Raw genomic sequence first — 27775 nt, forward strand, 5'->3', positions numbered from 1 at the left:
TGTGGGGCTTTCTGCCTGGATTCCTCCTGCATTCAGAAGGCAAGGCATATGTTTAATGTAACAGTTCTGAATTTTAGCATTTAGCACAACAATGTTGGACATCAGGGGAGATGTTCTTAGTCACTTAAAAAAAAAAAAAATAGTCCATTCCTTCAAGTCTTGAGATATTTTCTATTTTCTAAGAAAATTGTAATTTTTCAAGTTAGTTATTAACCACTTTTCAGTTTAAAAAAAAAAAAGGTTTCCTGTGGTGTTGTTAGTGATGTCCCAAGTGCTGGTGCATTTTGAAGGACCTCACGCCATTTCTGTACTAGATGTAATTTCATTGCCCCTCAAAAGGGCTCTTAAACTGCTCATTTTTAGCAAATGAAAAGCATTTTCCTCTCTTCCAAATTCAACAACAAATAGTACAAATCATATTTGCAATCATTAGTGTGACTAGTCAAAAGTATTTTGGTGAAATGTGCCAGGGGTTAGTTTGGGCAAAAACAGATGATAATCCTGCTTATGCCAGCTCCAGGCTGGCCTGTTTCATAGAAGTTGCTTTGTTACTGCACCATGTTTAAACTAGGCACAATGTCAACCTTCATGTCAGGCAGCCTGTGTGACTCATAAAGGACGCTGAGCTAAGGATTATTCTTTAAAATACACAGTGCCCCAGGACCAAGAAGCTCCAGTCCTGCTGGTGGGTGTTTAGCACAAGTTGTTCCAAACAATGTACGGTGCAGTGCCAGCTGTACAAAACCAACATTGTTAAACATGAATATAACTGTGTCCCAAGGAATTCAGATCTAATCCTGCAAACACCGACGCATGTGTAGCCAGAAACCTGTTAATTGTAGCAAAATCTCCTTACTTACGCGGCATGCATTTCCTTCCGTGAACAGTAGGCTCGTGTAAAAAAAAAAGACGTTTCTCCTGTCCTTTTTGGTTACATTAGCACTTCTCAAATGAAAAGCAGATACAGACAAGTGAGACACAGCTATCAGCTCCTAGGCACCTCAGGCACAGGGAGGAATACCATCCTTTTGCTATTCACGAAAAAAGAATACTATGCCGTATCTAGAAATGCATCATTTAGTAGCTTTGGATGAGGATGATTGCCAAATGCATCCACCAGTTTTGAGCCTTGAACTTCTCGGTGGTAAAATATGTTTGTGTTAAATATTTCCCTCTTTTGAACACTTCCAAACATCTATAAATTTTTTAAATTCTTTTTATTTTTTAATTGGGTATTGGTGCAGAGCAAGATGCACAGTTTCGAACAGAAATATTTTGCACTGTTCTGAAAAATCAAAAGATAAGCTAGCCTTGAAAAAAAAACCAAAAAAACATTCTGCTACAAGGACAAAAATACGATTTTTTTATCAGAGGTTTCTTCATACAAGGTGGAAAACAGCTGTACAACCTACTCTGGGGAAAAAAAAAAAAAACATGATAGCTGTTTGAATAACGATGAGTGGGAAGTACAAAGGTCAGGTCTGGATGTGACCCATAAACTGAATTGCACTGACCCAGTATTTTGGTTCGGCTGGTCACACATTTGGGGAGACGGAGGATGGAGAGAGTTACTCAGGTATTTGGGTTTGGTAGTTTAGGAAACCAAAAAACAAACAAACAAACAAACAAAAGCTGCTGGTTTGGGCTTGGAATTTTCAACACCATCACCGCACCCACGTTCATGCAGCCGCATGAAGGGGACCCGTTTTCTAGAAGAGCGTGCCAAGCCCGTTGCCGTCGGAGAGAGAGAAATACCTGTGCCCTGCGATTTGTGGGCGCCACACGATTCCGTGCCCCGCAGGGTCCAGCTGTCTCCCAACCCACTTCCCTCCCCGCGCGTCCCTCGGGGGGCTCCGACCCCCCGTGAGAGGGGGGTCCGGGTCACAGCTCCCTCCCGCCCCCGCAGCAGCGGCCGGAGCGGCGGCTCGCAAGGGGTTAAAGTTGTAAGCACCGACACGTTGAGGGGGAGTAGCCAAGACCAAGCAGCAAAAACATCACAGCGCATTCCTGGGTAGTCCTCAGCTGCCAGCATCTGATTAAAACCATATCGCTCGCTGTGAGTGGCTAACTAATCTGAAGGCGAGAGTGCAACCCAATATTTAACCGGGGCCCCGGTCCCAACCAGGCTACGGGCTGCGATCACCGGATCATGCACGGAGCGGCACGGATCTAGCCTGTAAGGAGCTTTGCGAGCGGGGCTCGGCTCTCGCGCAGCCTGGGAAGGGGTGATGCGGAGGTGCAGGAGCTGTCACCGGGGGAAGGAGCTTTATCCACGACGACCTGATAGTCGGTGCCTGCGGCGGGGCGCGGGGTACCCCTGTGGGGTGGGCGCTGACACGGATGGGGCGCCGGAGGGGCTGTGTGTGCCGGGCCGGGCTCGGCTCGCTCAGCGCTGCTCCCGCAGCCGCGGGCGAGAGGCGCCGCGGGGGCCGCGCTGCGCCGGGAGGCGGCGGCGCTGGGGTGGCCCCGGTCCCGCGGGGGTCGCGGCGCTGCCCGAGCCGGGCTGCGGGGATCGTGTCCCGGCTGAGGTGGGGTGGAAGCCGCCCGCCTCTGGCTCCGGCGAGGCGAGGCGGACGACCGGAGGAAGCACGACAGCAAAGCAATATAAACGCACATTTTCGGTTTTCTGTGTGGAGAGGATGGGGTTAAAATCATGAAATAGATTAACTATATAAACACTGATTTTCCTATTTCCTATAACTAATTAGTTATGATAAATAACTAATATGAAAGAATCTCTCTAATAGCAGAGACAATGATCAGCACACGTTAGGATGCTGTGAAGCAGGAGTAGGGTTTTGTTCTGGTTTTGGATGGAGTATCCTTGTGAGCACTCCCCTGTCTGCCAGTGAATTTCTGCATGCTATTTTGGTCTGGGGTAATCCGGGATAGCTGTAGATGTTGACGATTATCTGGAATTAGTCTACCTTGAGAGAGAAACTTACTGATGATGATACATGAAGTCTAATGTCTATCATATGGTGACACTTAATGTTGGAATGGTGCCAGTGCAGTGAGCCGTAAGATAAATGCAGGTGTTGCCAACATAGCCACACTTCTTCAGCTGGACTTCTCTGTAACAGAGCTTTTACCTCGCAAAAATGTTGAGACTGATTACTCGAAAGCTTACTACAAATTCACTGGTAAGGCTGATGATTTTATTATTTTGAGGGTCAGAAATTTTTAAAGTTTTCTCTTAATTAAGCTAGTTTGCCTTCAAAGGGTACATTTTTTTCTTCAGAAGTCTTCTGTAACTTCCACAAACAGGGCTGCCCAAAATTAACCAAATCTGAGAGTATGTAGGCTTAGATTTGCCCACTGTATGTTAAAGAATAGGCATAGGTATGCTCTGGGATGGCAACACCTGTGTAGACAAAATTAAAGATGCAGATTCAGTTCAAGAAAATTAATTATGAAGTTGTGTATTCTAGTTTGCTGTGAAGGCTTGACAGGCAATATTAAAGTGAAAGGATGTTATTGTGTCTGATAATGACCTGCTAGGCAATTATAATGCTAGCAGGTCTTCGGGTCAGCTTCCACTAGGACCTTCCAGGAGGTAAGTGAGGCTAACTGGAGATGTGAATGGTAATCCAAAGAAAATCTCTCCAGCTGAGGATTGTCTGAGGAAGTCATCCACCACATCTGTTCAAAGAATCACTGCAGTAGCATCCAGCGCAATGAGTCTTGAGACATAATCAGCTTTTCAAAGTACCCTGGATTGTGTGAGGATGTGATCAAGGCTGAAGGAGAAATTTTTATGAATAGTAAGCTTGCATTGGAAGGAGGACAACCAAATGGTAGCAATGGTAAGGAGGATGAGAGTACTAAATTAATATCAGGTGAGTCATCAGAACAGAGGCTTTACTAGCAAACCTCGTGATTTGGTGCATAGGAAAGGTCAGTGTAAAAGGGAGTGAATGCTGAGTCCTTCAAGCTTTATGTATCTGGCATCAGTTTCCTTTTGTGAAGGTAAAGATGATTGTCTAATCTACCATATACCTTCTACAGTGGTGCCAAGTATGTCTATATAGCTCCAGTACAAAATCTATTTTCTCACCGAGAAGAGTATTACTTGTTAAGTTACTTGCACACTGCAGATCAGTAGCTTCTATAGATACACTTCATAAACTTCTTGCTTAAGGCCTTTATTTCACAAGCACATATGAGAACAAACACTCTAAGCAGGTGAATATAATGTATGGAAAGGGTAGGTTTCTGTCTCTGTGGGAAAGCAAATAAGTGTACTTAATGTCAAGGAAGGGTGAATCCAGTGTGGATGCTTAAAAATCAAAGGAGAAAAGCCGTAGCTTGAGATAAGATGTAAAAGTGTGCCAATATACTGTAGTTGTTGGGTATTGTTGCCAAACCTGCTGATTTTTCTCCTATTGATGCTCGCCTTTCCTAGCAAATGTCACACTTCTAGGAAATTTGTGTGACCAGCTGGGTTAACCCTGTTCTTGGGAATGCTTGTGGACTTTATTTAGCAAGGATAGCAACATGCATTAGCAACAAACCATTACAGAAGCATTAATTTGCCTGTACAAAGCAGTAAATTCCACATCTAGAGAAAGCCAGCTTGATCTTGAAATAGTGCTGATGCAAATTCTGCTTACTGGCTAGATTCTGTCAAAAGAAATGATGAAGAAGCATGAATGTAACTTGTAATCTGCAGGGATTTTGGAGAAAAAACTTAGATCTTGCATGTAGACTAATGGATTGTTAGTAGAATCAAAATGATACCACAGGGATGGGGGATTGCTAAGAGGTCTTAATGAGTTTCTGCTGTGAAACACAGGCATAAGCCACTACTCACTACCTCAGCATGGACTCCACAGAAGTACAACTTGGGGTTGTGTTAAAGAGATCAAGTAGAATAAGGTGTCTAAGGATTGTAACTGAGAAGAAAAACTGGCATTAGATACCTGATTCTGAGGCTGTGCCTGGGTTCAGGGGTCTCAAGGTTATAAAGATGCTGAATGAAGCACAGCGTCAGGCCTAGTCAATAAACAAGAGGTACCAGTTTCAACAGGATTACCTTGTTTTTACAAGGTGGGCAGTTGAGTGCTGAACAAAGCATCTTCTCCCATCCAGGTCTTCTCAGCTCTGGCTGATGGAGACATAGACCATCCTAGTCTCCCCACACCTGAAAGACTGTGCCTTGCATATGCTCTGGAGTGCTCAAGGATGAAGTGTCTCAGATGAAATGCCCTGCAGCTTTTTACCCCTAATTATCTGTATGACTTTTAAATTAGTTTTAAAAGTCTTTAATACAGCTTCATAGCTGGTGCATGTCCCCTTAAATCTAAAAGCTCAGACATTGCAGGGCCAGTTAAGGACAGATTATTGGCCTTGGAAGTGAATTTCCTGCTGTTCTGTCAGTTCATGTTGCATCCTTAAGCAGTAAGATGAGGATTATCTCTTAACCAGAAAAAGTAGGTCTGAGAGACAAGATAATGGACCTTCCTCTTGACAGTCAAGAGGCTTCATGACAATGTCAGCTAGGAAATTGCACCTCCAGCAAAGTCTATGCAAATCCTAATGCTGCTGTGCCACACAACTTTAATATACCTGTCCTGTGGCTAAAATGCCTATGGATGAAACTTTCCTCTTAGGAGGGGGAAAAAAGAAGCTGGGAGCACTAAGGATGTAGTTTTAACTCTGCAACCTGTTTTTCTACCTTACAGATCTCTTCTGTGCCCTGTCAGAACGTGGCCATTTGTGCTTTGAGGCAAGGCACAAAGGTCACTGTATGAGTAAGGATTAGTTTTCTAGTAGCTTGAATCACAGATCTGTCTGCAAACAATGGCTACCCTGGTTGATGGAAGGTAAAAACTAGATCTGACACTTCTCCTTGTATGCTTCTGAGGGATGGGGGCATCCCTATAATATGCTATCAAGATCATCATAGAGATGGGAAGTTAGAGACAACCTGGTGAAAATTGCTTTATAGTCTGGATTTAGGAACAATAGTGTAAACTTCCTCTAACAGGTGTAACTACAATCCCTGATAGGGAAATGCTGTAGAACAGTCATCTATGAAACTTTACTAGCTGTCCAGTAGGACATCTACTGTGGTAGCTGTAGTGGAACTCTGAAAATCCTGGTTAATCCTTTCTAACCTCTGGTATAGGTCTTTCTATACCACCTTTTAAAATTTGAGTCTTGTGTAGTTATTCATTGCCTTTTTTGCTGCATATACAAGGAGAGCTGGGGGCCTTGATAATAACATCTTGAGGGCAAGAGTAATCCCTATATTAAGCAGTATGCTTCATAATAACTAACAAGACTGGATCTGCTGTAGAAGAGCCTATAGCAAGTAGGCTCTGCGACCAGAATTTTCTTCAGTCATCTCAGAATACATAATGAACATAATTTGCATCTCTTACAAGAGGCAGTATGGAATGACTCCTGTGACAGTAACTGCTACAACAATTTGTGTATTGGAGGCAGAGTATCTGGGGGGTAGGTGGAGTGTTCTTCAATTACTGCTGAAATGAATGTTTAATGATAGACTTTTGGCTGCTCATGGCATAACCAGGCTGGGTAAGCAAACTGCAGTATTCAACAATGTGGCCAGGATTACATGGGTTTAGGCTGTGTGAATGCTACAATAATACAGGAAAATCCTATTTGTCACACAGATAAATTTGTGAACAGGTAGAAAACACAGTTCAGTGTAAACTCTGGAGAACATATGCAATCTCCCTCAGTACAGCTTGCATATACCCAAACTGCAAAGAAAGATAACTGTTCCAGCAGTGGACAATTAACTGTATGCAGCTGAAATAACCTATGATAACAGCTTCAATATGTGTCAAGTTCCTGCTCGGAGAAGGAGGGGTGAAAAGCATGGTTATTGGCAAGAGTCCTTCACTATACTAACAAGCAAGAAGATCAGAAACAGGCCCTCTAGGCAGGAGGGCCTTAGGAGTACAGTTGGAAATTAAGTGTTTGATTTGTTGTTCAGTTCAAACTCAGTTGCATCTGAGTAAACACTAGCTGCCTTGAATAACAACTGCTTTGCTTCCTTGTTGTTTGGTATATCCTATGAGTCTCAACAAGGAATATTGATAGAAAGTTGAGCTGTAGGCACTGCAGCCATATTGCTTGAGATTCCCCATCCTGTGGGCAGCTGACGCTTTCCTTAGCAATATCTAGAGCAGATAGCGGAGTTCTGGCTCAGGTGCCACTAATTTACAAGGCTTCAGAACTGGAAACTGGAGAGAGGTATAGAGGAGTGGTCTCTTAGTTTTTCTTGAAGGCTGATAGGAAGAAAATTTGTGCAGATAATGCAAATATATAATCTAATCAGTCTATTACCAAAGTAATAGCTCTCTATCAAAAAAGGTATCCCAGTATGCCCTTTCAATTTCTTTCTAAAGGAAGAATCTGGAGTTCAGGTGTTGGTATTGCTGATAGTAAAAATGAAGGGATTTCTTAATTCAAGAAATTCACAAATAGGTTAGCATAGCTGATGAACAGAGATTGGAAAGGCTGCTCTCAAGACTTGTTGCAACATGCTGTCTTATTCCTGGAACAACTCATAATCTGAGGTGGACTAACTAGATATCTGGATACTCTCTTTGGACACTGAAGTTCCTGGCTGAAAAATAACCCTATCAAATAGACTACGACAGTGCTAGTTTCCTTCATCTTGTCATCAGGTTTTCAGGGAACCAGACAGCACTAGCTCATTAAATGCTTTTCACTCATTAATTTATATGTTCCAAGTTATTCATCAGGTACAGCTTATTTAAACCGGTCACTACTTCTCCTGAGCCCTCTGTTGTAATCTTCCTGCAAAAGATATATTTATTTCCATGACAAGTGGAAGAAAAATCCAAAATAGAGCTACTGTGGTAGCTGGGTTGACAAGTAACTAATTATCAGAAATCATGTGCTTAAAAGCATAGTAGAATGACAAAAAGTACCAATCCAATTGCACCACTTGAACTGTGTGACCTGTTCAGTCCCAGCTGCTAACTTAGTGATTTTCTCTTGGCTGTGATTCAAGTGTGTAGAAAACACTTTCGGGAACTAAGTTTGAATTTCTGTGTTCTTGCTAAAAACCAAGAGGTTCCGAGGAGACTGATGTGATGAGAACAGACCGTTCTGTTCAGCTGATGAAATAGCAGTTGGCATGGCTGAACGGTGAGATGTCTGTGTGGTTTCACAGGCATGATCCTGCACCAGCAATGGTACATGCCAACATCTGTAGCTGACAGGGCTCAGCAGTGTACTAAGACTTTTACCTACTTTGTAGGTGGTACTAGGGAAGGGAGCAGAATGAGGGAGGTATTCCCTGACGTGTCAAACTCTGTACTTCTATCCTACTAAGCAGATGAAGGTCACCCTTCCCTGTTTCTCTTTACTGGTTATATATGATGAAGACAGCTGGACTATGTTCCACATGCTGCAGTATGTAAGTACTGTTGTAGTTTATTCCAAACTGGTATTCACATTGACAGATGAAGTCCTTGGTGTAAGTCTGCCTTTATTATCTCAACAGTATCAATCCACCTGGTTGGGTAAGAAGACAAAACATAAAACAGGGCCTAAAAATCAAGTTGCACAGAAGTTCCCAAAAGTCAAATCCTGTTATTCTAGAAATACTTGGTCCAACAGGTAAGCGCCTGGTTTAACTAAAGTCAGGATATCAAGCAAATAATCTCTCGAACACAAATCATATTTCTACCAATCTACAGCCTAAGTAGGACAGTTAAACAGGGTTTTGAGCTGAGTGATGGATGCATTGCTAATCTAGACCTTACTGAATTTTGGGAATGACAGATAGCTGCACTTGCCAGGCAGCGTAGTTTAAAAACCTTTTCAGTTGTCTCTCTTACAAGACCAACCACAGGACCTTTGGTTAGACTCTGCAGTATAAAAGTATGTGTTCAGTCATATTTCTGACAAGTAATGCTGCTCTTGCATTCCAGACATGGCTAAAAGTGGAGGTGAATAGTTCCCAAGCTGTCTATGAAATTTCTTCTACCACTTGCCTTCAAGCAGGTACTTGTTATGTGTAAGTGTGAACACATCATGTATAACCTACGTGTAGGTAACGCTGTTACTTCTCATGGATAATATTTGCTGGATATGCTGGTTTGTAATAGAATAGTGTGATTGTTTGAACAGAGAAAACAGACCAATGTCAGTGCTTGCATCAGAACCAGCATCTGGAATGTTCCATCTAAATCATTATAATCTTGTGTCATGTTACAGAATGTTTATTCAACTTGAACTCCTTGGACACTTCCAGATACTAGAGCAATGGGTGTTCTACTAATGAAAGCAAACATTTAAGATTATATTTTATTTGACTCCTCAGCATGAATGATCGTGTTTAAAAACCAAAAGTCTGATTAGCACGTTCATATTTTTGATTTATTAATGCATGCTTAGGGCTTCTCAAGGCTACTACCACTGAATCAGGAATTGAGCAGAAAATATGATAATCAGATGGGGAGTTGTTAGATGTAAATGTCAGTCAGTCCTACAGGGGTTCACACAAATGCAGTATTATACTCCTGACATGAGCGGAAGGCTGCCAGTCAAGATAATTTACTGATAACAGACTATCTAGCTTTGCAACTTTGACTCTTGCGTATTGTGTAAATTGTTGTTTAGCCTATATTCTATTTCCTTAGCTTGAAAACGAAAGTCTTGAATTCACTAATACAACTTTCTAACCAGAAGAACCTGTCTAATTCTTCAAGAACAGTGGGGGAGGAAGCAACCTGTCTCAGACACATGTTCACCAGTTGAACTGTTGCTGTGCTTCCTGTTACTACTTCATCCTAACAGGCTATATTTCACTTGGCAGTAAAAGCTTCTCTTGTCCTCTCTCGGCCTTGCAGATTCTAATTCAAGGTTAATATTTACATGCAATAGCTGTTTAAGCTGAATCGTGTACTTGTAGGGACAAAGAAGGAGCACAGGCTGTGAAGAAGACAAAGTATTAAGCTGCTGAGCAGATGTTTAGCTTATCTGCCTCTGACTTTTTGGGTGTCACTAACCTCTTCTCAGATAATTTCTCATCAACTTTGAGACATTTATCTTTGTCTGCTGAGGGGGGGAAAGCAGGTCTGTTTGTGAGGATTCTGTTCAGTCCTTAATCCCATGACAGACTACAGCCATAATGAAGATTCTCAATTGTGTACAGGACAAAACCATAATCATTAAGGGTATCTATCATGTTGCCACCCCCTGCTCAAATAAAAGATATCTGTAGAAGTATCTCTAAGGGAAATGAAACGTTGCTCAACAAAATTGTTCAGTACGTTCTTCCAAGTCTTGCTAAGAAACAGGTATTTCAGGGATGACTTGTCATTACTGACAGCCTTCCCTGCAGAGAGTTCAGAGAAGACACCAAGAGCACAGTATGCCAAAAGCTAAAAGACTGAACTTTCCTAAGGCAAATGTGTAGAAATTAGTTACATTGCTTGAATGGAGAGTAGTCAGGCTTGCGACAGTAGGTAGCAAGTTGTACTTCAAGGCCTGTGTGTTGAGGGCCTGACATGGTGTTTGTCTGAGGAGTCATTGGTATCTATCTGCTCTTCACAGGATAGTCCCTAAAGGAAAGGAAGAAGATACTACTAGTGGTCTCTTTGCAAGCCCTTTCTGGAGTAAATTGAAAAGTGGGTGAGCAAAATGTATGCAGTGTGTATCTGTTAATACAGGCAGAGTTTGGTGCACTTCTCCCAAGGTGGCAGCATCTCTAAATCTGTCGTCTTTAGATTTTTGAAACAGTGCATTTAGCACAGTAATGAAGATGGGCCATACAACTGCATAGTGAGTAATTAAGGTGTGGTGATACCAATGGATCTACATGGACAAGATTCAAACTGCTTTAAACTAAGTGCTGACATAGTTGCTGGGGGAATGACCTTGCTCTTTTTACTATGCCAGTATATCCGAAGGCATGACTGTCCTTGCACCCTTGCATAAAAGCACATGCATCTCTAACCCTGCCATGCCTGCTGGCTGACTCTTTTGAGACAAACTCAAAATTAAAGTCTAAGAGAACAATTCTAGTCTTGCTGCCTTACACCTGCAGCTGGAGTAAGGAAATTCTAAGAGGCTGAGTACTGTGAAAGGAAGCCTCCAAGCAACAAACAGATTTTAACTTTATTTTAGTTACTTGCATGTAAAGCACACCTGCACTTTCCATGAAGATAACACAAACTTAAGTATGATGAAGACCTTGCAGAGCTTTAGCTTGAGTGTAAAGCACAGAATCCATATCTGGTTGAGACTCTTTTATATTGAGCAAAATAGATTGCTGCTAGCTTAAGGTACATGTTGACCCCCACCCCAGTGAAACTTTAAGGTGAAGCCTGAGGCAGTTTTGTGCAAGACATGTGGCTTAACTCAGGTATCAAGAGCTAGTTATTTAAAATACAAACAGCTATTAAGGTTGCCTTTGTCTGTCATTGCATTCTTATTTTCACTAATTCTCTTGTTTCTGAGGTGATTCTCAGAGACATCAGGTTCTCCAAAGGTATGATAAATAACCATCATGTACTGTGAAACCTCACCAGGGGACATAAGTTTTGCCACATCTCAAATATGAGAGTGGGCCCTGTAAAGTGGCCAGAAGGCCCTCACTAACCTAGAATTGCACTGCTAGCACTAAGAATAAGCTTTTTCATAGTAAGATGGGGCATTTGCAAAGGTTCAGCCAGACTTGTATGCATCCCTGCCCATCTTCCTCCACTGTGGGTTTTTTTGCTGTCTGATTCTATAAAAATAAGTGGTCTGACTTCCATACAATGGAGGCAGATGGCAGTGATGACCAGAGATGCCTTGAGTTTAAAGATGGCAGCTGTACATATAGATATTGACCATTTTACAGTTGCCAAAGTGAGGTCTTGCTTGTGAATATTTGCTCCTTCTTAAGTTATTTACTTTTTATTGCCTCTTAATTTTACTTCAACATGTGATACAAGTTGTATAAAACCAGAGCTTAGTGTAGCTCTACTAATTAGAAGAAGGATCACTGACAGGCAGGACTCAGTCCCCTGAGGTTCTTATTTCTTTCTCCAGCATGGAACTGGGCAGAATGTCCTAAAACTATAACTTAGCTTCTTGAGAGCAAGTCTTCCTTCTCTCTTCTGGGCCTTTTCCTTCTATTTTCTCAACAGTAATCTCCCATATCAGGGTGGGTGTTCAACTAATGATCCAACCTTAACTCTTTCCTTCTTCATTATTTCTGAAGGACTTGATAAAGGGAGGGGCTCCTTATGCTTATGTCTAAAAGCTATCTCCACCCAAAACTATACTATCAGGCAAAGTAGCTTAGCTACTCTAAAAGAAGAATTCAGTTGACTTCCTTTTATCTGACTAAATTGTGGATTTCAATAGGCACAACCTATTTTAGCACTGTTGCAAGTATCCTGCAAGTTCCCTCTTGGCTTAATAATTTTCCCCTTGATCTTTTGTCAGATGCACAAGCCACTCTTTCAGTGATAAAATTTCTTAAATAACCATGGCTTGCTAAACAAACTCTTCCTCCGACATCTATTTCTACTCAGAACCACTTGAAACTTCCACAGCAACACCTTTGTTCCCTTGCATCAAATGTTGCCTAACTGTGGCCAGGTAAGTTGCTTACAGAGGAGAAAAGGTATAGCTGACAGTTCTTTCGTATTTGAGCACTCTTATCTCTGTTGATTTACTTGACCAATGCTAAATGGAATTCACAAACCATCTGGTAAGCAGCTAGATCAAATTTTGCTTTGATTAGCAGCTAGTATCCTAAAGGCCTTCCTGCTGGTAAATGGAAATGGCGGCTTTTAGGGTGAAATTCTCTCTTTAAGATCTAGGAATTTTTGTTCTTCCTAAGTTAAGAATTAGTTAAGAACTGATATCCATTACTCAGTTAGTGGCAAGCTGGTTAAGTCATTCCAGCTAGTGACTTATCATTAAACTGAGGGACGAAGAGAAAGCAGAAATGAGAGCAAAACCCTGAAAGTAAATTTCAAGTAATGCATAAAGCATCAGCTATTACTAAGGCAAATGAGGAATTGGCTATTGAGAATAACAAACTTCTAATGCAAGGGGTTATTCAATGCTTCAGCACTTTTATCTACACACACAGTATGTCTCAAATGCTGGATAAAAGGGGTGGCTTTATCTGTGGCAGTTTACCTGGATGTAGGGGGAATTAGAGGGGAGCCTAGTTATTTAATCACCTAAACAATTTCTTGACTTCGTTATCCTAAAATTCAAGGGGCTAACTGCAGCCATTGCAATATCCCAGACAGAAGATTGATAGAATGGTTTCTGTAGCAGATGTGAATGTCCGGTTTTTTCTAGCTGGGTACAGATCTTCATCACTCTATAAAGCTGCTCTGAGTACCTCTGCTTGGTGAGAGTGAATGCTTCAGCTATGTTGGAACTAAACATGGTGACTGTAGATTATTTTTTAAATTTGAGTCTCAGAAGCAAAAAGGGCGCATGGCATAGAGTTAAGTCCTAAACAGCCATAATTTCTTGTCCAATTGCAGGTTTTTGAAAATCTGAAGGTTACTCGATTACTGTTGAGACAAGCGTGTGGGGGGGTTTGGCTTGAGGTTCTGTTGTGTTTTTACTGGAACAGTCTGTCTGCAGCCTAAGGAAATTATTTGGTTTTACCTGTTGGGTGGTATAACGTCAGACTTTTGCTGGTTATAGAAACACAAAAAATATCTACTGGCATCTTTTGGGTGTTTTGGTGTCATCTTCATGGGCATTTGGAACAGATCCTAGCAAATGCTTCTTGTGTTCTCTTCTACTTTAGAGATGCAGCTGGCAGTGCTGAATGAGAATAGAGCAAAATATCTGAGGTTCTATAAATAGCCTTAAAAGGCAAAAAGAAGCTAAAGATTGACAGGTTAAAACATGTTGGTTTTGCCCACTGATGTAGATCAGTGTGACCTACTGCTTAGGTATTACTGAGGTGAGTGTTCATCACCTGCTGGCCATAACTTCATGCTCTCTGTAGCCCAGCTCTGAGTCAGACTCACCATATGATCACTCCTTATGCTTTCAGGCTTTATCAGGCATCAGCGTTCAGCAGAACTGACATGGACTAACAGCTCCAATAAGGATAGTTCTTCTTCAAGGTAAAATATAATGTCCATCTTCTAACAATTACTTGGATTTTTAAGCCTACAGCAAACGAAACTGGCCACCATCCCATCATGTCTACTGAAGCTGAAACTACTGCTACCAACAGCCCGCCTGAACAACAGGCTCCACCAAAGCCACAGTCTTCAAAGAAGGAAAAAAAGAAAGGTAAGAAATGCTTACCACTTGAACACCTCCTTTATTCCATGTCCTGAATCTTTTGCATTTGTCTAAGATCACCTACCCGCTACTGCTAAAATAACTGAGTTTTCCAGCTGACTAGAAGAGTGAGTAAATATGCTAGTATAATAAACTTAACCAGAAGGTAGGCTTTTAAAGGATTTTTTTCTAGCCTTAAGTTCTAAAGCTCTCAGTTCCACTTGTTAAATAAGTTGTTTGCTCAGCCTGACAAGTTAGCAAGGGCCCAGAGAAATGAGAGCCTCCTGAGGTGACCAGACCCTGGACCATGGTGGTAGCTGTTAGTCTGAACTTTAACATGACTCCTCCCCACCCTCCAGAGAAGGATTTTTGTCCTGGATACAGATTCTAGTCCAGGGAAGCTAGAAAACTCATTCCATGAGAATTATTGTATATTAGAGAATAGATTTTTTGATAGATTAGATCATGTAAAAATGATTACCTCAAATAAAAATACATACCTAGGTACATACTTACTCAACTGTGTTGAGCATGCAGAGAAGAAAAGCAAGCAGTTCCTAGTAGCAGGAACAGCAGAAATAAAAAATTAGCTAAAATACCAAATTATTAGAGGGACAAGAGTACCAGGACTTGTTGTAGAAATGATGGTGCTGATAGCAGGTTCTAGTTGGGAACTGGGAGATTATTTTTGCACAGCAAGAAGAGATCTACCCACATTAGAACACAGGGATAAGACATAAAGGCTTTATTGAAAACCCTGTATGGCCATGGGAAGTACCATTTCTGCATGGTGTTTTTTCTTAGCACTTGTATTTACTTGGCTATTGCTTATCAATATTTTAGTCTTTTATGTGGTGAACAATCATTCTGAAGCCCCCAGATCTTAAGCACTGGGCTCCATTCCTTGAACTGAGGCCACATTCTGCAAGTACTGTGACTTTGAAGGAGTAACTGTCTTGCAGTCCACATGGATTATTAGTCAGCTGTACTCAAGGGACAGTTCTAATATGTACTTACATGGTGTACATTTTTTTAAAGATAACAAATCAGCAAAATAGCCATTTCTATCTTAAAAAAAAAACCCAAACAAAATGAAAAACAAAACAAACAAACAAAACCCAACTCACCCAAACAAAAAAGTAACCTCAACAAACAAACAGACCCACGAAACCTCTTCTCTGTCTCCAGGGCCAGAAAAGACAGATGAATCCCTCTTGGCTAGATTCAAAGGTGACGGTGTAAAGTACAAGGCTAAACTGATTGGCATAGATGATGTTCCCGAGGCAAGAGGAGACAAAATGAGTCAGGATTCAATGATGAAGCTGAAGGTAAGGGCTTGAGCTGTCATGTAAGGAACAATCTCTGGTTAGCCCTCAAAAAGCAAATCAAATAGTCACTTTGGCAAAACTTCAAATACAGCTTAATGGTAATGTAGATGCTAACAGCACTGTCTAGATGGATATTACTTCCTAAGATGTAATCTCTGGCTCAAAGGACATTTCTCAAAAAGTTTGGGAACATTCCTTTGGGTCTGTAGGCATCCAGTATGAATGCCAGCAATATGAATTTCGTCATAAATTATGAGCTTGGGGTTTGGAAGGGAAGGGGGGATTGCTGTGCAATTTAACACGGACCTAAAAGCACAAGTTGGCATCCTGTGTCAATGGTGACACCAAGTGATACAGATAAACCAAAAAATAAATTAATCCCTGCAGCAACAAAGACTACTACTTCTGTAGTACAGAACACTCACATATCTTCAACCAGGCTGAAAAAGCAGGTAAGGATACTGCTACTGCAGCAGTTTTGTGAACTAAAATCAGTTTTAAAGCTCTAAAACATTTACAGAGCAAACAGTCTAGTTCTGTGGTATCACTTTACACCTAAGCAGTCATATGTTGCAAAGAAAAATTAAAGCTCAATCCAACAGAAGTCTTATCAATACTTTGACATTCATTCTCTTTAGGGAATGGCAGCAGCAGCCCGCTCCCAAGGTCAACACAAACAGAAGATCTGGGTAAACATTTCCCTCTCTGGTATCAAGATAATAGACGAGAAAACTGGGGTAAGATATAACGTATTTTCTTAAAGCTAGCGAGGCACCTAGAAGTTAGACCAATCTGAACTAGATTCCTTCATGGCACCATACCTCACTTCCACATAAATAAATTGGCTTGTGAAATGTTTGCAATGTTGAAGACTCCTGGCAAAAAGACAGCTATGTCCTATTGTGCTTAGTCAAAGGCTGATAAATCTGAGGTTTTGACTGAAGCTTTTTAACAGTCTCAATCATTCTAACTACAGAGAATGGCAGCTATTATGTTTCCAGCAATTTAAACCAATAGTTATTTTTTCCCAATTCCAGGTCATAGAGCATGAGCATCCAGTAAACAAAATCTCCTTTATTGCTCGGGATGTAACAGACAATCGTGCCTTTGGCTATATATGTGGAGGAGAAGGCCAGCACCAATTTTTTGCCATAAAAACAGCCCAACAGGTATGGATCAGATACTTTTTTTATGTGCTGTGGATAAGGCTGTTGTATAAACATTTAACATGTGATAAAGGTGTAGTGTTTTGCTGGTAATCCTACAAAATTCTTATGGGGAATACCAGCATGCATGGACAGACTTTATTGAAAGAAGGACAGTAGGAATTTACTGTGTAAACACTGGCTTCTCACTTGTACAGTTTCTTTGTAGTCCAGAATAAAAGCACTCAAGTATTGTCTTGGTTACTATGATTAACAATGCTTAACTTGTCTATATACCATGAAAGTCATTAGTGAGATGAACAGAGCCATTATCACAGGTTTCCCACTGCGAGAGTACAATTTCTTACGTAGCCAGAGCGTCACTCAAAATTAACAGGAATCTAGAACTACATTTGTCTAGTTCATGTGATGCTTTGCTTTGTGCAGCAGGGAAATCACTTATTTAATTGCAACGATGATTCTGGGGCTTGTAAATGACAGGTCTAGTCCTCCTAGGACCTCCTAACCTTAACTTGTGGGAGGGATTCTGATCCTTCCTTGATAGGTTCCTCCCATGCATAAATCCTGTGTGCAAGGTTAGCCTCTCTGAGGGGAATTTGTATGTCAGCAAAACTGGAAACAAGCTACTTAAAAATACTGCTGAGGATTATGGAGCTTCACAAACAACCTGAAGTTAGGTATTTATTGTTTATCAACTCATCTTTATAATGATTTTATAATAGCCGCTATAATGACTTGATAAGCCCAGACTTCAAAGCTAGAAATTTCTTTTACCCATTCCTGCCTGCCCTCCCAGAGAACCTGTTGGCAGCTTTGGACCCACTACAGGTCGGACTGAGGAGATCCTTGTTGGAGCATGTTACTACTTCAGTAACAGCTATAAGACTCTCTTCTAAGTTTGTTTAATCAGTTTGTCAGCATTCTGATCAATAATTGTTTTGGTTTCAGTGGAATTGTAGATTAAGCACAAAAGCCTTTTGTATGTACCCTGGAGTCTGTTTCCTCAGTTCACCATGGGGTGCTGCTTGCCAGCCTCTAAGCTCAGCCGGGCTTTAGACAGCTCTTGACTTGCTGCTGGTTATTTTTGACATAAACTTACCTAGCTTAGAAGTAAGGACTTTTGCAGCTCTAGTCTGCTGCAGCTGTACTCCTAGCTAAAGTCAGTAGTTCTTGAAATGGCTCTTTCTGCAGCTGCATTTCTAAACCCTGTGATTAGGAAAGGATAGTTATCAGGTACAAACAGTGAGATCTATTCAAAGGATTCTCTGCTTGAGCCAAAGGTAGTGGCTGAAGAAGGGGACTTGTTCTACTTTAGATGTTGACACAGCTGCTGTATGCCCAACACAAGTGTTCCAAAGCAGTGTAGCTGAACTTGCCACCATCTCAGCAAAAAGATTCTTGTTAATGTATGTGCAGGGCATGCCATGCCTTTCTAATTCACATTAAACTGTCATCCCATTTAAAGCTGGTCTCTGCTTTACACATTTGAGGTGCCTTGCTCATTTGCTATTTGTATACTGCTTAAAATAAAAGTAGTATTATTTATAGAAGCTTTCTCCAGTGCTGGAGTTGGTAGAAAATAGACAAATGCAAAATGCTTTTCTTCTCAGGAGACTACCAGAAGGCTTGGATAAATTTTGCACTTCTAGGACTTGCCATGAACTTAAGTAGTATTGCTACTAGTTTTTTTAGCAAAAACATAACAGGTTAGCACAAGTTTGTGTACAGCCATTTTTCCTGTAAAGTTAACAGTTCTACACTGGTTGTGTTCCGTTCTCCTTGGATCCTGCATAAGCAGAATCTTGTATGAAGACTAAACAGGTCTTTATACTCTTGCTTTTCCTGTTATCTCAACCTAAGTCTTGCACCATTTATGAATATTTGGCTTGTTGCACAGATAGCAGCAGTAGAAGTCCAAGTAAAAGTAGTACACGGCCTAAAAACTACATTCTTTTCCAGGCTGAGCCTCTGGTTTCTGATCTTAAGGACCTCTTCCAACTAATATATAACATGAAGAAGAAGGAAGAAGAAGAAAAGAAAAAGGTGAGTAAAAATACAGAAACTGCATGACTTTGCATAAAGCTTATTTCAAATTTGGCTGAGTTTTGGGCTCTAGTAAGACTTGACACTGAGCTCTGCCTAAATCCAGGAACACTGGAAGCTATTGGTTGGCAGTTGTGCCAGCTGTCTGATTGCCTAGGTCTAGTAAGCTCCTCCAAAGTGAGAGGCTTTTGACATTCTACGTGATGTTTAGATATTAAAAGTCTTCTTTTTTCTTTAGAGTGAAGAAGCAAGTAAGACTGAGGTAGGTTACTCCCACTCAGCCTCTCTTGATTAGGTATGCTGCTGCACCACACCTGACTTTGACTTTCTTTATGCTGCCAGCTTTATGAAGGCAATGTCAGATGCCCAATTACATTGAAATGGAAATAAAAGGGGTCTATGGAATTAATACTGAGTAGTGATCTCTCTCATGCTTCCCTTTTCCATCACTTGCTTTTTTAAAGCCTGCAAGTCCCTTGCTTAAGGCAAATTTTTAAATTCCAATTATTTCTGAAACTGTTATCCATCTATTACAGAATGGTGGTGAAGCACCGCCTGCTGATCAAGCTGACAAAATGAAACTGGTAGGTTAAATTTTAAAACTTTGTTGATGCCATTACGGAGTTCATAATTGATTGTTTCCATTTGTATAGGAAATGCACTGTTTATAGACTTTTTACAGTAAATCTGCATGATTGATTCTTTTTCTTGTGAGGGCTCTAACAGATATCAACTCTTTCAATATTTCTGGCTTCAAGGGAGTTGACCAGATGGACTTGTTTGGGGATATGTCAACACCTCCTGATATGAGCAGTCCCACAGTAAGTAGAGTCTAGCTTAGCTGCCTTGGCTTTTTCTTTGAAAGCAAATTTAGTCCTAGTAATAAATACATTTTTTACTGAGACATCTGTCTAGCAGTCATCAGTGTACTAGTGGGGTAGGGCTGTAGAAGTACCCACTTAATCACTAGACATCATTCTAGTACTTAATTCTACTAATGTCATTCTAGTATCTCTAGCTCAAAATTTGGCCTAATTGCACAAAAGTGTGCATAAACCTTGTCATAGTTCAGTATGATCCCAAAAATCCTGTCATTTTAAATCTGGCACTATAAGCCACCATCAGCCATGATGCAACTGATGCTGTCAACCCAGACAGTGACCAAGTCTTACCCTTCTCCTGCATGCTTGGTGGAGAATTAACGTGTTATCTTCCACTGGAAAGTAGTTCTCCAGTGTTACTCTGAAGCTGAGACTGCAACTTGAAGTCATACTAAGGCAGTGTGATTTCACAACTTGACAAAACTAAGGACTAGAGCTCAAACAGGGGCTTGACTCAAGTGAAAGCCTAGGTGTATTTAGTTCTTACTGACTCTACAGCCACTAGATAGAAGAACTAGGATCTGATATTTAACTATGGGATCTGGAAACAGATGTTTTATAATTGAGTTTCAGAAACCAAGTAACTGTAATTTGACTATAGACAGCAGTGCTTGCCTGTGTGATTTTGAATATTTACTGGTATAATGTATTGGATACTAGGATCTTGCAGCTATTTTCCTTGAGCTTTTTCACTGTGCACCAAAATCTACAAATAACTAACTTAATTTTTCTCTCTGAAAAAATAGGAAGCTAAAGAGATTCTGTTAGTGGATTTTAATTCTGAAATTGAGACCAAACAAACCTTTCCAAAAGAGGATCTCTTCTTGAATGGCATCACAGCCTCTCTTCCACAACCAAAGGCACAGACACCCTTCTTGCCTGAGAGTTCTTTCTCTACCAGTCTCAGCTTCTTTCCCACACCTAATCCAGATCCTTTCAGTGATGATCCTTTCACACAGCCAGCCCAATCTGCACCATCTTCATTTGATTCTCTAATATCTGATCAGAAGAAAAGTCTGAGTACCTTGACACCAGTGGGTAATGGTGCATTAAATGGTGAGATTGACTACTTTGATAAACAGTTTGACCAGATTTCTAACAGAACTGGCAAACAAGAAGCACTAACATGCCAGTGGCCACTTGAAAGTAAGTCACCTGCAGCAAGAATTTCCAATGTGATACCAGAAAGAGAACGGAATGGTTTTCTTGAAGTCCCAGCAAACCTGTTTGTGGAAGGTGCTTCCAAAGGATTATCTCTGCAGAATGGAGTAAAGCTGGAATCTGAAAACAATATCCAATTCATGCCACATGAGTCTATAACAATTAGCCCACCACCACAGAATACCAAGCCAGGAAGAGGAAGGAGATCTGTCAAGGTGAACAGTGTTCAAGTAATTTATGGTGATACTCATGATTTTACTTGGAGAAGCTGGGTGAAGGAAGCTCTTCCTTCTTATTACTGTATAACTGGCTACCTAGATTCACAACACATCTACTTCTGCCTGCCCTGCTTACTCTAACCTCTCTGCAGCCATGGTACCTTCTAATATCTGTGAATGCTTCATAGTAGTTATGGTCACTAAATTCTGTACTCTCTTCTTTAATGCTGCCATACTCCTGTAAAGGTCTGGTAAGTATGCCGCTATGCATATTAACACTTGATATAATGCCAGATAGCAGTGTGCCCATCAATCTGTGGTTTCATACCAATAAGATACTAGTACTAGCTTACAGAAACCCATGTGGTTTCTCAGTATTTGCCTACTGAAGGCAATTCCAATGACTTGCCTGATTAGGCACAGGGTGGCTCTCGATCAGATTTGTCTTGTACGCAAATTATGCAAAACTCTGCTGGCCTTGCCACAACCATGGGCATTACTGCAGACTAAGCAGTAGTGTCTAAACGGGTGGGATGCAGAGGGAAGCTCACTGTGATAGCAAGTAATTCACTCATTTTAAGTCCTGCTCTTCTGCTGTTGACTTGTGACTGCTACATATTTTACCTATTTAATGCCATGTATCTCCATAGGCATGAAAAAAAGGATGATGTTTGAAGCTCTTGTACTCTAAATGATACATCAAAACTCTCCTCCTCTTTAGATGAAAAAATCTTCTAGCTCTGGACCAGGGAGCCCTGATCATGCTAGCATTTGTTCTGCCATGGCATCTCATAAATTTCTTTTTCTTTCTAGACTGCATCGAATGACTTATTCAGCTCAGATTTCTTTGTGCCATCTACGGAGAGCCTTAGCTTGAGCTCAGGGGCACAAGCAGGAGCTCTACCAACTAATCCACTGAACCTCTTCAAAACAAGTTCTACCACAGCATCTCCATTGGCTGGTCTAGGTTAGTTTACAAAAGTCAAGGTCTTGTTCCACTCCAAGATACCTGCTAACACCAAAACGCAGATCCTAGTTTTCCTGTACTTCCTGTGTAGTGCTATACCCTTTAATCCATGTGCTGTTTGCCCTAAACTATTAAGTCCTGTGAATAGAGGGCTAAACTCTGTACACTTAACTGGATCAGGGCTTTTTTGCTTTAACTCTGCAGCAGATTGCTGCTTCAGGTACACAAGGCTCAAGTGAGCCAAGCACAACTTGTGAGGTCAGAGTAACAGTTTCTTAACAATCATTTAAACAGAAGTAACTATATGGCAAATCCACCTGTCACTTCTGTGCTAGAGCTGAGTATGTTCCTCCTTCCCTTACAACAACCTCAATTTTGTCCTTGCAGCACTGAAATGCAGTAAAGTAAAAAATTAAACCCTTTCTCCCACCCCCAAATGTTTTGATTTGTAAGTGCAAACCAAGACATTTTTGCAAACAGTACATGAATATCTTTTGCTGGTACCCTTTGTGGAATTGATACACTCCTTTTTGTGGTCTTCAGATGACTGAAGTCTGTGTAACAACAATCTCCCCACAGGTGGCTTGCCAGTAACTTCATCACCATGGACCCCACAGACAGTTTCCTTCACTCAGGCTACATCAGTCTTTCATGGGTCTATGATGCCTGCTCAGTCTCCAGGATTTACTCAACCACTTGCCTTTGGTACTCAAGCAGTGTCAGGCTGGAACCAATCTGCATCTTTTGGTGCCACACCCACTCAATCTTCTGGTCTCTGGTCACAGCCAGCACAAGTTCCACCTAGTTCTTGGGCACAGCCAACCAGTGCTGTAAATCCCTTCCAGAGCAATGTGTTCACATCTCCAACACTAGCAGCTCATACAGCCTCTGCGCTGCCCTCCGTGTCAACAACAGCCAGCCCACCTCAGCCACCACCCAGAACTACACCGCAGAAGGAGCTGTCCAAGAAAGAAAGTGATGCATTCATTGCTCTGGATCCACTTGGGGATAAAGAAATGAAGGATGTCAAGGAAATGTTCAAAGACTTCCAGCTGACAAAGCCACCTGCAGTCCCAGCGAGAAGAGGAGAACAGCAAAACCTTTCAGGTGCTTCTGGAGTTTTCAGTCTTTGCTTTAGTAGTAAAGTAGGCATTTCTAAAGATAGTACAGATCATGATGAAATGGAAGGTAGCAAGCTGTCTGCCAAAATGACTGGTAACATTTTTGACGGCTAGTGAAGTAGGGGGTTGAAGGGCCATCTCAAGTAATAAATTGAAGCCTTGATCAGCCTTCTTGATCAGTCAGTGGCTAAACACTGACACCTAGTGCCTAAATGACTTGACTAGAATGGGGCAAACTTAAGTCTGTACAACGTTAGAATTTCCATCCAGCTTAAGGTTAGTGAGGGAAAAGCAAGAGTTAAAATTGTGGCTCAAAGTCACTCCAAGCAACTTCCATGTAAGATTTTTGTGTTTCTAATTAGATGAGCTGTGGTGTTGCTATATAGGCAGACCTGAGTTCTTGTTAAAGCTGTTAAGTGATACAGCAGTATGTCTCTCTTTTTTAGAACCACCAAAGCCTGTTCCTCGACTAAGTGCACTGCCAGCTGATGGCCTGTTTGAAAGTCAAGATAAAACAGACCCTTTCAATCTTTCATCTGTAAGTAGTAAAATAAAAACCCGAACAAACAAAAAAACCGAAACACAAACAAAAAAAGAAGAATCCATCAACCCCCCCCCAAATGACATCACCATCACAAAAAATCCATCAAAAATCTTTCTTTCTCCTTAATAACTGTGATGCCTATGTTTGAGTAGTAGCTTAGTCCTGGCTTTAGAGGCCATACAACAAAAACCCTTTGCCTCTTTGAGGCTAATATGTAATATAGCAGAGGGTATTTGTTGCAAGAAGGCTAACAAAGCATTATTATTTGGCTTGGCTTCACAACCAGTTTCCCAAGCTGCAAAGACTAGCAGAAAGTTCTTAAGCACTGGGACCGTCTACAAAAGAGTATCAAATAATGTAGCTGCAGAAATATTCCACTTTGGTTATACATAACCCTCTTTAGAGCAGACTGAGCATTGTGGATCATGAAGCTCTCTAGCTGAACAAATGGGAGGTTCCACGTTCAAGGACTCTGGGGGGGGAAAAAGTGGCTTCACCAGATCACTGCATGTGGGAGACAGCATTTGAAGCCCTCAGTGGAAATTCTGGACCAGTTCCAGACTGCTGACTTAAGACTTCTAGCATTTGACTTAAAGATATCTCATCATGACTCCACTGGCTCCAAATGAGTGTTCAGCAGCAAACATGGTTTTTTGAAAAATACCTTTCCTTGGACTAGCATAACTGCTAGCACAGCTTAGAGCCCCCTTCTTTTGTTGAAGCAGTACAGTAAATGCATATTTAGCAGGAGTTCTGAAGTATTCTTTCCAGCTCTTTGGAACAGGGGACTAGCTCATAGAGCTACTCTCATAGAGCCATGCAGAGCAAATCTGGTGAAAACTGGAAATCCACTAACAGCATATCTCTCTTTCCTTAGAAAGAATCCCAGAAATCACCTTCTGGTCCTTTTGGTGATAATTTTGGCAATCCGTTTGCATAAGGTAAGTCTTCCACTAATAAACCAACCGACTTTATCCTCTGAAATTTATTGAGGAAATGTTTGGTAAAGAGATAGCTAAAAACTGCAGTAGCTTAACACTAATGCTCTCTAAAGTATGGCAAACAGTGCTTGAAAGAACTTCTGCTATAGTACTTGTATCAGACTTGTACATAGCTGCATTCTGTCTAAGCCTAGCCAGCTTCACTTACTTAGAGCCTTTATTCTTCCCCAGACTTAAATCTCAAGCCCACAATAGGATCTAGATTTCCTTTCCTTGAGGAAAACTAATGTGCTGCAGAACACAGAGGAGCTGACTTCAATACCTTCAGATATCTGTGGGAGACTGTTAGCATAGAGCGCCCTATCTACAGCATACAGCTTTCTTAAGTCTAATCACCTCAACAGTTGCAATTACGGACTCTGGGAAAATTGGAGCAAAACTAGAGTAACGGTCTTATTCTGATTTTTAATCAAAAGCTGTTATAAGAGCTTTTATTGCTAAAAACTAATGTAATTAAAAATTTCCTACCATTGACTGGAAAGCAGGATCTGTTGATCCATAAAATCTTCTTCTGTAATACCATTAAGTCTTCCACTGAAATACTGTCTAGCTTCTGACAGAAGACAAGTGTTGGTATTTATGGCTGTAGTTTTGTTCTCAGTGGCTCTGTTTAAGCAATAAAGCCATAACTTAGAACCATCCTAACACTAATTCCTTTCCATCATACTAGGCATAATCAGAAAAGGAAAACGGAATAACTGGACCTCTTCTCAACGTGATTTTTCTACGTGTTTCACTTTGCTGTCTGCTATTCTTGCTGTTGTTTCATGATGTCTGCAATCTAAAATATATCCAGGTGGATTGAAGCATGGACCCTCAAAGAACATGCTGTGAAGATGATAATTCAGGGCAAAGCAAATGGGGATATTGACTCACGCTGAAAACCCAAATTCAAATTGGTGGATGTTACCTTTACTTTAGTTCTTTGCACTCCTCTGGCAGCACTGAGTAATGTGTCTTGTACTATTTCCCTTTACACAGCACTTACTGTCCCAAAATAGAGGAACTTAATGTACCTAGGGAAGAAGTGTTGCCTTTGCACAAGGGGATTGAATTAGTAGCTAAAACTCCATACCTTAAACAACTAGGTCAGTTGCCCATTATGACAGCAGCAGCCAGTTGTAAAGTTAAGTGGATGCTACTCAGTTCTAATTGGTGACTGGACAGATGACTTGGTCTCTAAGCCACAAAAATATAACTGTGTAGAGGAAAAGAATCTAATATTAGTCTATTTAACTAAAAGTAAAAGTATCATTCTGCCATAAATGTGTCATTAAGGGACTGCGGGGTCTGTAACAGCACTGCTGACGCCCTGAGTACTAGAGGCCTACACTGTAAGCTGAAAAACTTCTTGCAGAACATTTAGGTAGTTGTGGACACTAACTGTTGTCTTGGTGCTAATATGGCATTTTTCAGGGAGGGAAATCTACTAGGATTACTTTTTTATTAAGGTGGCTTGGCAGACAAGTGGAACAAGCAGGTAAGGTTCTTGCTTATATCTCAGTGAATCCCTGATGTGCTCAGTTTGAGTTGTCACATGGTGTGGTGGGGTATGTTTCCAGCATGTTAGAAAACAAAAACACCATAATGGCTTCACTCCATGCCTAGGCTCCTTGTGAACAGCTGCACCACCTCTGTGCCATTTATTTGAGGTAGTACTCTATCTCTTGAAAAGCATGCCTTTTCTCAAGAGCCTCTTTACTAACAGATTTTTGAACCAGTTACAACTGCCTGTAACAGCATTCTTGGCCAGTGGTGATGACTGATGTGTCAGAAGTTTTTCTGTTAATGCTAAGTATAAACTTGAAATGTTATTGTTAAATCAAATGCCTAAGCTGTTGCTAAACTGGAGAGCTAAGACAGTCAACTTGAATACAGCCTTAGTAGCTAGTTCAGCCAGTCATGCAATTAGTCTTGTATACAAACTTTTCTTGCACTTTCTGTAATGCAAAAAAAAAAATTAAAAAATGAAATCACAAATTTAAGTATTTGTCTCAAACTGGAAATGTAGAAACTTATTGATGTTACACAAAACTGTAGTATCTGTTACTTAATGACATTAAAAAGAAGCAACTCTTCATACCAAATGAACATCAGTGTGGCTGTTGATTCTGTCCTCTGTAACTCAATCTTGTGGTCTAGTTGAAATTAGGAGTTCAAATCAAAGCATGCTAAGAATCATTCCTCACAGGTTCTGTAGATGTCTGATGGCAAAGTGTCATTCTTGCATTGGACCTGTTCGAAAAATGCTGTGCCATATTAAAAAATAAAATCTCCAACTGATTTAGTAAAAACTGTCACTAGAACTTTGTCCCTTAGACTGCTCAGCCTGAGCTTGTTGCTGCTAAAGATGCCTTCTTGCTTCTTTCTGCAGGACCATGGGATTTGGGTACTTAAATTGCATTGCATTCAGAAGTTTCAATAATTCAACTTGTGTATTCCAGTTTTGCAGGAGATCTAAACAGATGCTGGGAAATCTCAACTAGAACATGTTCTCATGTTTGGAAGAAATTACATAACTCCTTTAACAGAGAGAGCTAAACAAAAAATAAATCCGTTAGTAAGCTGTTGTTTTAGACTATTCTGCTTATTTCTAATATTGTTTGATGGTTAAGGGATTAAAAACAACTTATTGCAAGGGATTTGTTATCCAGCTTGAAATATAGGTTAAGGGGTACACAGAGTCACAGTCTGGGGGTTTTTTATCTTCTTGACTGCATGGCACCGTGTAATTTATTAGTAAAACTAAGAGGACAATTGACTGTCTTAATGCCCATATGAAGGAATATATTTTACCAGCATTTCAGTTAAGGATTTAAATCACTGCTGGTCAGTCCTAGATTTTGAAATGGCCATCAGGCTGGTCACTCAGAGCTTGTTAGCAGGACCTCTTACAAGGTGACCAAAGATGCTTACTGGTCTGCTAGCTAACTTTGAATAGCTGTTTACTCTGAGTCTCTGTCTTAAAGAACAACGAACTGTGATAGCAGGTATGATGAAACAATATTACAAGTGTCTGTGTCTTGCATTCTTGCCTAATAAATGAGTTTATTGTCACTGGATTCATCAAGCTG

The 27775-nt window shown here is 40.9% G+C and overlaps 1 protein-coding gene across 2 annotated transcripts; it reads left to right on the top strand.

The window, feature by feature from the left end:
* The first annotated feature begins 1985 nt into the window (after window positions 1–1985).
* DAB2 (DAB adaptor protein 2) lies at window positions 1986–26792 on the top strand. Of its 2 annotated transcripts, XM_048291558.1 has the most exons (15): window positions 1986–2176; window positions 14154–14280; window positions 15460–15599; window positions 16238–16336; window positions 16637–16768; window positions 18725–18808; window positions 19047–19070; window positions 19345–19392; window positions 19567–19629; window positions 20436–21065; window positions 21882–22035; window positions 22615–23142; window positions 23603–23694; window positions 24578–24641; window positions 25372–26792. In XM_048291558.1, exons 2-14 carry the CDS (start codon window positions 14187–14189, stop codon window positions 24638–24640), a joined length of 2151 nt encoding a protein of 716 aa, XP_048147515.1. In that variant the 5' UTR covers window positions 1986–2176; window positions 14154–14186; the 3' UTR covers window position 24641; window positions 25372–26792. The 2 variants fall into 2 exon arrangements, with proteins under 2 accessions (XP_048147515.1, XP_048147516.1); XM_048291559.1 differs by lacking the exon at window positions 19047–19070.
* The last annotated feature ends 983 nt before the right edge of the window (window positions 26793–27775 follow it).

This window comes from Corvus hawaiiensis, chromosome Z (assembly GCF_020740725.1).
Source record: "Corvus hawaiiensis isolate bCorHaw1 chromosome Z, bCorHaw1.pri.cur, whole genome shotgun sequence".
Taxonomy (NCBI): Eukaryota; Metazoa; Chordata; class Aves; order Passeriformes; family Corvidae; genus Corvus; species Corvus hawaiiensis.

Coding starts and splice junctions, on each gene's coding strand:
- DAB2 (XM_048291558.1), top strand. CDS start 14,187: ATGTCTACTGAAGCTGAAACTACTGCTACCAACAGCCCGCCTGAACAA. Junction 19,071..19,344: donor AAGAAGCAAGTAAGACTGAG/GTAGGTTACTCC, acceptor CATCTATTACAG/AATGGTGGTGAAGCACCGCC. Junction 23,143..23,602: donor AGAACAGCAAAACCTTTCAG/GTGCTTCTGGAG, acceptor TCTCTTTTTTAG/AACCACCAAAGCCTGTTCCT.